General features: G+C 41.4%; 1 protein-coding gene and 1 long non-coding RNA gene across 3 annotated transcripts; both read left to right on the plus strand.

Annotated features, from left to right (window-relative positions):
- Window positions 1-2,443: 2,443 nt before the first annotated feature.
- LOC135933567 (uncharacterized) lies at window positions 2,444-3,036 on the plus strand. Its single transcript, XR_010573823.1, has 3 exons — window positions 2,444-2,542; window positions 2,754-2,871; window positions 2,968-3,036. It is a non-coding gene; the product is annotated as an uncharacterized LOC135933567 (long non-coding RNA).
- Window positions 3,037-3,242: 206 nt separating this feature from the next.
- Window positions 3,243-7,664, plus strand: LOC134634659 (uncharacterized). Of its 2 annotated transcripts, XM_063483977.1 has the most exons (8): window positions 3,243-3,574; window positions 3,700-3,801; window positions 4,042-4,274; window positions 4,371-4,549; window positions 4,645-4,738; window positions 5,146-5,502; window positions 5,598-5,715; window positions 6,002-6,030. In XM_063483977.1, the coding sequence occupies exons 1-8, from the start codon at window positions 3,268-3,270 to the stop codon at window positions 6,016-6,018; spliced, it is 1,407 nt and encodes a 468-aa protein (XP_063340047.1). In that variant the 5' UTR covers window positions 3,243-3,267; the 3' UTR covers window positions 6,019-6,030. The 2 variants fall into 2 exon arrangements, with proteins under 2 accessions (XP_063340047.1, XP_063340048.1); XM_063483978.1 differs by lacking the exons at window positions 3,243-3,574; window positions 3,700-3,801; window positions 4,042-4,274; ... (2 more) ...; window positions 5,146-5,502; window positions 5,598-5,715 and adding exons at window positions 5,789-5,881; window positions 6,473-6,574; window positions 6,770-6,937; window positions 7,063-7,218; window positions 7,450-7,664 and having other exon boundaries at window positions 6,002-6,116.
- Window positions 7,665-9,466: the final 1,802 nt, after the last annotated feature.

Here is a 9,466-nt window from a genome sequence, read left to right on the forward strand (position 1 = left end):
GTGCAAGAAACGGTGAATATGTTCAAATCTTTGAATTGACATAGTGGCCTTGTACAATGGGTTATGCAGAGGACTCCCAAAAAACACACCAACTGGTACATCCCAGTTCTTCTCAGTTCCTGCAAGAATGGTCAATCAAATGAAGGCCAGGAGCTTATGTTTGATTACATTTTTCCACTCTATTCCCCTGTCTGTGGCTACTCTTCGTGCCTACATGTTTGCGCATGCCAGCACCTCTTCTATTATATTTTCAGACATGAACATCTTCCATGCATTTACTGGGGAGACAGTACTAAACCCAGGTGCAAGCCCTGGCCGACAAATTTAGAATATTGTGGCTAGAGCAGTAAGAGGGGCTCATTCTGTTAGACTCAATATCCATTTCCTCTTCAGAGAACTCATCAGAGGACTCATCTGTGTCTGACTGGCCTTGTTCAGTGGGGGGGACAATAGTCTGGGTCCTCTATATCTGAGATGTCCGATTCTGAGTCAGTGCCTCCGGTGGGCTCTTCATCTCATCCATCCTGGATCATTTGTAGGGCAAGGTCCACAGGGATCCTAGCTGGCCTCATAGTAGCCATGTTACTTCAGGTATTTCAAAAAAACATCAGAAAGGACAATGTTTGAAATGCAGAGGAAATTATAAACAGGGCTGCACATAAATGGTCAGCAGGTGCGCATTCGCTGTCAAAATAATAGACGCGTACCAGATAAGAAGTTGGAATGCGTGTTTGCATAGATAAGATGTTCTGGAGGAGGACAAACATTTGTTCAGAACTCTTAAAGATGTCGAAGAAGCAAGCTCCGTAAGCAATTACTTTGGTGTTCCTCCACCGCAAAATAAGCGCGTATTCTCTGAATTTCCAGGAATACTTTTATTTTGACAGCGAATGCACACCCGCGGACCACTTATGTGCATCCCTGACTATAAATCATGTATGTTTCTGTGTAAAAAATAATTCCTGATCCATCAGAAGTGTAAGTGTGACAGTCAGAGTTGCTAAGAATGAAAGTTTCATAGAAGATTCCATAGGAACTGCTTGGGGTCATTTTTGACCCCACTTGTGGAAGAGTGGGGTAGTGATACAAAAACTGCATTTTTTTTAAATTAATGAAAAAATAAATAAAAATGCAAATGGCCTCATGTTACAAACATATTTTATGAGGAATACCTGGAATATGAATATATTACAACTTTTCATTTCAAAGATTTTGAAGAAAAACAACCCGTGGGGTCATTTTTGACCCTACGTGTGCATCTAAGGGTTAAACTGTTCATGATGAGTCAGAGTCTACAGAGGATCCCAGTGCTGTGAAAGACCTCATGCCTCGTTCCCTTGCCAAAGATGCCACGTGTCAGTAGCGCCCAGGATTACAGACCTCTGGCACTGACTTTCAACCCGTTCTCACTCCCGAGGCGTAAAATACTGACGATTTGTCACGTCCCTTAACTTCTCATGCTGACGCTAAAGGTACCCTTCCACGTTTTTATGTGACGCTGTGGGTTGTCAATTCATTCCAATATGATCCCGCTCGCGGCGATCAGAGACGCTTCAAGCAGAGGCTCCAGCCATCCATTTACACCAAATAATAACCCCGTCACGGCGAAACATGACGCCGTGAAGCACAATCTAACTATAGAACCGGGGACCCTCTCCGCGAACGGGTTTTTCTCCCGAATTTAATGCTTTCTTTTAATGACATCGTTAACATTTCTCAACAAAAACACATGAAAGTATCACTGATAATTCAACAATAAAATCGCTTCATGTTGTGGCCATCACACAGTGTTTTTCAAAGTGATTCACGATCTGAAAGTGCGCAGATTTAACGTACATAATCCTTTGTTAGGTTTATTATTTTCATTTCACACGTAAAACACATTTATAGATTAATTCACCACTCCTGTTAGTTTTGGATGCGCTCGGCTCCAACCAATCAGACGCAACCGGTGTAAGCAAAGGATGATGGGAGAACAGAGAGACCCATTTATAAGAATAAGAAAATGAGGCGGAACTGATTGATTCTAATGCAGGTATGTAAAAAAATACATATATTTAAAGTAATACCTTGAAGTGTGTTTCAAAGTTTGTTTTTCGTAAAAGCTTCAAACAAACAGGGGTGACTGATCTCGGAAACGATTTAATGCATTTAAAAATGGCTACAGCTACCGTCAGCATGCTTGCTAGGTAACCTACCTACACGTGGCTACTGCAGCATTAGCCATTTAATCAAACGATGGATTAAATCTATTACAAACATTAAAGGACTTGTGTGTTGCAAAATACCCTCACATGGTGCGTAAAGCAGTTTTTGCGCTAAGAGTTCTGCTAGCTCGTTATAAACGGCTGATGCTAACGTTAATTGCTAACGTTAACCGGAGCAACAAGACTGAAAATCATTTGAGTTGCGTTAGTTATGTGTTTATGTCACTGAGTTCTGCAAAATCTCTTTCCTCTTTAGCTTGAAAATGAGTGATTCAGAGGATCCCGAGCTGGAGGAAGAGCTTCAGGCTGCTGACGAACTCCTTCAAGATATGCAGGTAAAGTAAACGTTATATTATTAATTTTTATTAATTTTATTTTATTTTATTTTTATTTTATTTTATTATTATTTTTTTTTAATAAATTTTTATATATGTGTATATACAAGTTTATGTCAAATTAAGTTGGTTAACTTAAGATGTTTGATAATCTTTGCTTTAATCATAGACTGTATTTTAGGTGTTCCCTTTGTTCCTTGTTAATTGGTAGAATGATGCACAGAGTGAACCTCAGCCAAGACCAGTGCGCTGGAAAAAACGTGACAGACAGGGAGATTTTATTCCTCAAAGGCCATCAACCAGTCGAAGTACTACTTGCATGCCAGGTGGTCAGTGTTCACACAACCATTGGTTTTATCTCACAACTTGTTTTCACCAAACAATTTCAGTAATTAAATATTCTTCAATCTCTTTTTTCCCCCCAGTGTCCAGAGATCAGCATCAATGTCCACGTGAAGAAACTAGTTATGTTACCAGTGTCAACCCAACAAAAGGTACTTTACCTTCTTGTATATATTGTGATTTCTGTTTACTTTTATATTTGTTGTTATAGTTGAGTTAGGCAGGGCTTTTGTGCAGTCCTAAGAAACATACTGCCTAGGGTGTTTTTCACTATGTGGAAGAGTTTCTTCCTTTCTTTCTTTTTTTTTCTGTTAGTGTATGGAACTGAGGTGCTTCGTCAGGAGCTACTTCAGTTGTTGGAGGATGGAGAAGAGGACGCAGCCATGACTTGTGAGACGTCGTCTGAGTCAGCTGCTACTCACTGGGCGATCAGAAATATGGTGTCCTCGCAAAAGTGGAAAGAGGCCAGGCCTTGTCTTATAGACAATATGTTAGCTACTCTGGATCCACAGTCACACCGTGTGTGTCAGTGTGGCAAACAAGTAGTTGTGAGGTGTCTGGACTGCCTGCCTCTTCCATTCCTTTGTGCTGACTGTGATATTGCAGTTCACACACGCTTTGTCCTGCACAACAGAGAGGCAGTAACAGGAGGGTTTTTGCAGCCTTCATCAGAGTTTCACAAGCCAATTGGTACGGTTTTTAAGTCTTATGCGTTTCTTGCTATGTACTATGAGTGGGTGCTGTTATTGTATATTTATTGTGTATCAGTTAATTTCCAATTCTTTTTATATATATATTGTGTGTTTTAATGTTAGTTCGGCTGTTGCCTGTCCAAAGGCCAGACCATGTGTGTGACTGCCCAGCAGGTAACGTTGAGGTTTCACCCGGCTCAATTGTGGCTCTTGTAACCATAAATGGTAAGTTGCTCTTTTGTCACACACTACATACACAGTAGATGTGTTTGGAGGTTTAATTGCAAATTGTGCATTGCTATCTTGGTTTGAATTGCCCTCGGCCCGCAGTATGTATGTATGTGGGCACCTGTCAAAGGTCATTTGGATTTACCAGATCAATTTGAAAACAACATGAAATCCTCACAACATGAAAAAAATGAATGCTTTGAGCCATGACTGAATTTATCCTTATCCTTTCTAAAGGCCGTTATAACCTTGCACTGCCAGTGGTGAGATGCACCAGCTGTGGCCTAATGTGGTCCCCCTCAGTTAAGGACATCCTGGGTAGTGGATATTGGCCTGGCACCTTAAATTTCTGCACCCTGTTTTCAATGGATGTCTTTCAGTCTTTCTATGACATTAAGAAGGCTGCACCAGGGATGTCACTTAAGGCATTTGTCAAAATGCTGGATGAACGAACAGCCCATTTTGGAAGGGTGAGTTTCTAAATTTGCCAAGTTTAAGGAAATTGTGCAAATCAATGTTTATGATGACTGTCCTTGAATATTCTGTTGTATGCCCTCTATTAAAAGACTGGCCGAATATCAGCTGATGCCTTCAGTAGAAGTTTCTTGGAGTGGAGTGCTGTAAAGTTTGAGGTGGACAGGATGTGCAAGGAGCCATGCTTTAGCTGCCCTGCCTGCACTCCAGACATGCTTGCCGTCTCAGTTGATGGAAACCGTAAGCTTTATCGCTTTCAATCTAATGCAAGGTACGTTATGCATTGTGTACATAAATCAAATATGGATTTGTAGAAAAATGTATTTTAATGTTTCTTTTCAAACAACTGTCACTGTGTTTGTCCAGCACTTCAGAGCAGGGGAACTTTGAAGGTGTCTTCATTGAAAAAGATGAGGACGTTGCTGAGTTTGTGAAATACATCCAGAGACATACAAATCATGTAAGATACACATATATATATATATTAGTGCTGTTAGCGTTAATCTTGTTAAAATGACGTTAATGCCATAACCATATACACATTCGTGTGTGTGTGTGTGTGTGTGTGTGTATATACATATATGGATGGGTGGATATTTATTTTATTTTTCTCTTGGTGTTGTCGTAATATTATTTACTTTACTTTATCTTAATGTATACTTTCTTTTGTCACCATGTGTATTTAAAAAAACAAACAAAAACAACATGATTTTTATTTTGTGTTATCAGTGCTGTCCTGGGGAGATATGAGGTCTTGTGTGACTTAACACTAATTCAGCTAATTGCTATGCATTTGTTTTAAAAAGTTTGTCCCTGATAGGGCTTAATCATGTCATGTCTTTTATGTTAAAATCTTTGAGTGTATAGGTCCCGGGGAAAGGGTTGTGCGGATCTTCATCTTGGACTGCAGCAAAGGAGTCGTCCAAAAAGTCCACTGGGAAGTTGGATGAAGAGGGCATGGAAATAGCTGTTTGTCGCCACGGAGTCCTCTTAGCTGCATTGAACATGTTTCGAGGGGAGATCTTTGCTTACCCCCTTTTTCTCCAGAGGAAGTTGGCAGCTAACGTCCCAGGACATATTACGTTCCTTTGCTCCGATGTGGCCTGTAAATATTTCCCCTATTTAACCAAGGTGGCTCAGCAGTGCCCTGAGCTGAGGAACCTCTTGTCAATGCGTCCTTTTCTCTCCGTCATGCATGCAAAGGCTCACACTTGGAAATGCGAGGTATACTGCAGCTTGTAGTTTTGGATTAGTTTGAGACATTTTGTTATAAGGTTGAATGAATTCAGCAGTCATGTATTGTGACCTCCTTTCTATAGATCAAATGGGGAGGTGCGTTTCAGGATGGGGCCGGTTCAACAGTTGGAGAAGAGGTGGAACAAGTAAACAGTTTCCTGTCTAGGGCGGCCATCACAACGAAGTACATGTCTAAAGCAGGTATGTGTTCGTGTCTGAGATTCCACTCAGTATCTTGCTCATTAATTCTTATTTGTATACTAATTGAAATGCAGGGCGAACAGACATGCTGACCCTCCTGGCTTTGGGGTGGAACAAAAGGAAAGTGGAACAACTGGGCCGCACTTTGAGCCAGAGATATCTCAAGGTGATTTATTTTATTTTTTTTTTTTTTTTCAAAAACCATTTTAATGTGTGTGGTAATGGGGGAAAAACACCTGTACTCTAAAAACATCAATGTGAATGACATTTATTAATGTATTCTTAGATCATAAGGATCCTTAGAGAACAAGTGGAGAGCCTGAATGCGACCAAAAATGAGCTGGGTGTGGATGACGACACACTGCAGCAATGGGTGGCCGATGTGCAGAAATGGGCTGAAGGTGAGTCTCAATATAATGCACCATAGGACCCACCATGGCCTCATTAAAGAACTTAAGGTAGAGTTAATATCTTTCTGACAGTGTCAACAAACAATGAAAAATAAGTTTTGTACAAGCAGAATTTATGGCAGAGTTGTTGCGTTTCATCAAATTGGATTGAACCTGGGTTGAAATGATGTCGTACTAGTTGGTTTTATAAACCTGAACACCGACATACTTGTTATCTAATGATAATGCAGCACATGAAGGCTACAGATGTCTTATAATGAATGTCATCAAGTCAGTGATTACAGAGTCCACTGTAGTTTGGTGACTGTTACTCATCCTGTATTCTGATTAATATTCCTCTCACTTAGAAACTGATCAAACTGATGGCAGCCTTGGAGCGTTGCAGGCACGAATAGAGGAGCTTGTCGTCATCATCAGAGTGCGAACACAAAGTCTTTACAGACAAAATGGTACGTCCCAGTTTCTTTGAAATGGACCGTTTGATACTTAATTTGTACAGCTACTTTGTAAACAGAATAAAATCAGATCCAGGTTTGTTTAATCTGGATGTGATGCGTGTTCTAGCAAACAAATTGATGAGTGTAGATTAAAATGTAAATATATACATTATGTGAAGGTGTGAATTTTTTTATGATTATTTACAGATAGCAACAAGAGGCGACACAGAATTCGCAAGGTCATCTTAGATGAGAAGAAACGCTTGGCGGCTGCTGTTGACGACTACAACAAGCTTGCTGAACCAACAAAGCAAATCGTATCCAGTGAAGCCCTCATCCAGACCGACATTTGGCCCTGGCAGAGCACAAGTGAACGTAAGCTCTTGATTTATAAATATCCTTTTTAAATAAACTCCCAGTATCTGAGCAGTAGTTGAATGTTTGGTTCTTGAGTCATAACGTGCTACTATGTTTTCCCATCTGATGTTGTTAAACTGTAGCTGCTGCAGACCTCCAGACAAAGAGAAAGGTCTTTGAGAAGGTGATGGCTGTGAGGCGCCTGAGAGAGGAGGAGATGATCCTTTGCAGGGAGATGCGGCATCACTGGACAGTGTTGCGAATGCGATCTGTGGTGTTGGGGACAATCTCCTCAGACTGTAAGCACTTTATTTATTCATTTTTTGACGAATCGATTGAAAATAAGAGCAGATGCTAAAGTCTTACTGGATCTTTTACCTATATCTAGATTGCTAGCTAACACTGCCTTCTCCCTTTAAAAAAAAGTTTAATTACAGGATCCTAATTCCTTGTGTTTATGAGGTGAGGTTTTTGTTGTTTGTTTGTTTGTTTTACTTTACTCATATTTATTTGTTTTGTTCTTTTTACAGCCTCCCTTGTTGGCATGTCGGCGGATGCACAGAAGGGACTCCATAGCCTGGTTTTAAAAAAACAAAGTGAACTGAAAGCTGAAATGCTCAAAGTAAAGGACATGTACAAGAGAATCCTCAGCTACCAACCACTCCTGGAAATGGACTCGGAGGAGGAGGAAGACATTCCAGACGATGCCACTGAGAGTGATTTGAGCACTTCTGATGAAGACTGATTGTGTCATCCTTGATGTTATTTTTGGTAAAATAAAAAGTGAATCACATCTCTGTTTAATGTGATTTTTCAACAGACATTTTACATTTTGAGAAGAAAAATGGAATTTCCTTGGTGCAGTTGTTTACCCATAATCATGCTTTCCCATGTAATTTAATGACTAGTGTACATGTTCAGATAGACTAACATAATTTAATTTATGGGATGCTTTCTGGGCTGCTCAAATTATCACAAAATTTAAAAGCACGAGGCAGCACACTCACAAGTAAATTTTTTGTTCAGTGTTTTGTCGAAGAAATCAGCAAGTACAATTGATATGTTTGCTGTAGCGGTGTGTTTGTTAAGCATGCCAGCACACTGGTGAGCTGACAGTCCCCGAATGCACCCGAGCCACTGACTCGCCCCAGAGCAAATGAAAGACAACCATCATCAAAGAAGAAGTAAAAGAGTAGGAAACAAATGGTAAGGGAAGGTACTGTGCAGTAGGAAAGAAAGGCCAGAGCCGTGCAAAATGACCTCCAGCAGGCCACAAATGTGCACGTCTGCTCAAACGGTCAGAAATGGACTCCATGAGGGTGGTATGAGGGCCCGACTCCTGCCCTGTGCTCCTCACAGATGAAAGCAGGTTCACACTGAGCACTTGGGACAGAGTCTGGAGACGCCGTGAAGAACCTTCTGCTGCCTGCAACATCCTCCAGCATGTCGGTTTGGCATTGGGTCAGTTTTGGTGTGGGGTGGCATCTCTTTGGGGACCGCACAGCCCTCCATGTGTTCGGCAGAGGTAGCCTGACTGCCATTAGGTACTGAGATGAGATGCTCAGACCCCTTGTGAGATCATATGCTGGTGCGGTTGGCCCCGGGTGCCTCCTAATGCAAGACAATGCTAGACCTCATATGGCTGGAGTGTGTCAGCAGTTCCTGCAAGACGAAGGCATTGATGCTGTGGACTGGCCCGCCCATTCCCCAGACCTGAATCCAATTGAGGACATCTGGGACATCATGTCTCGCTCCATCCACCAACTGCACCACAAAATGTCCAGGAGTCTGGGAGGAGATCCCTCAGGAGAGCATCTGCCACTTCATCAGGAGCATGCCCAGGTGTTGTAGGGAGGTCATACAGGCATGTGGAGGCCACACAGACTAGTGAGCCTCATTTTGACATGTTTTAAGGACATTACATAAAACCAGATTAATGATTCTGTATTGCATTGATCAAGGAACCAACCCAATAGGAGCTAAAGGAATCCTCTTGATATTACTTCACTCAGTAAGTTTATATTATCTTTAATGTGCATTTTCTTCATCAGTTCAGGGGTGCCCAATCCCGGTCCTCGAGAGCTACCGTCCTGCAGCTTTTAGATGCATCCTTGTTCCCACACACCCGAATCAAGTGAATGGCTTGCTATCAGGCCTTTGCCAAACATGATGGCATGCTGAAGAGGTAATCAAACCATTTGATTCAGCTGTGTTGGAGTAGGGATGCATCTAAAAGCTGCAGGATAGTAGCTCTCGAGGACTGGGATTGGGCAGCCCTGGTTTAGAACATAACATGTTAGCGCTCCCTGGTCCTTTTTGGAGACAGATCCTGAGACAGCAGGCAGCTATGGAGAACTCGTGTCAGCTGTGGTAATTAAGTAATACTTTGATTTAATATTGATTTCATGACAACTATCCTCAGGCACATATTCCTGGATATATATAATGACATAAGTAAAACTCCCATTTTAGAATCATTGCCTTCTTTGATCTGACTTATTGCCTCAGACTTTGGCCCTGTGTCCCCAAAAGTCTAGAAAATCCATG

The sequence above is a fragment of the Pelmatolapia mariae genome, linkage group LG9 (genome assembly GCF_036321145.2).
Source record: "Pelmatolapia mariae isolate MD_Pm_ZW linkage group LG9, Pm_UMD_F_2, whole genome shotgun sequence".
NCBI lineage: Eukaryota > Metazoa > Chordata > Actinopteri > Cichliformes > Cichlidae > Pelmatolapia > Pelmatolapia mariae.

What these genes read in the sequence shown, in the direction of transcription:
- LOC134634659 (XM_063483977.1), top strand. Translation starts at nt 3,268, where the DNA reads ATGACTTGTGAGACGTCGTCTGAGTCAGCTGCTACTCACTGGGCGATC. An exon ending in TCCAGAGACATACAAATCAT is followed by an intron (nt 4,739 to 5,145) that starts GTAAGATACACA and finishes TTGAGTGTATAG; the next exon opens with GTCCCGGGGAAAGGGTTGTG. An exon ending in CTCACACTTGGAAATGCGAG is followed by an intron (nt 5,503 to 5,597) that starts GTATACTGCAGC and finishes TCCTTTCTATAG; the next exon opens with ATCAAATGGGGAGGTGCGTT.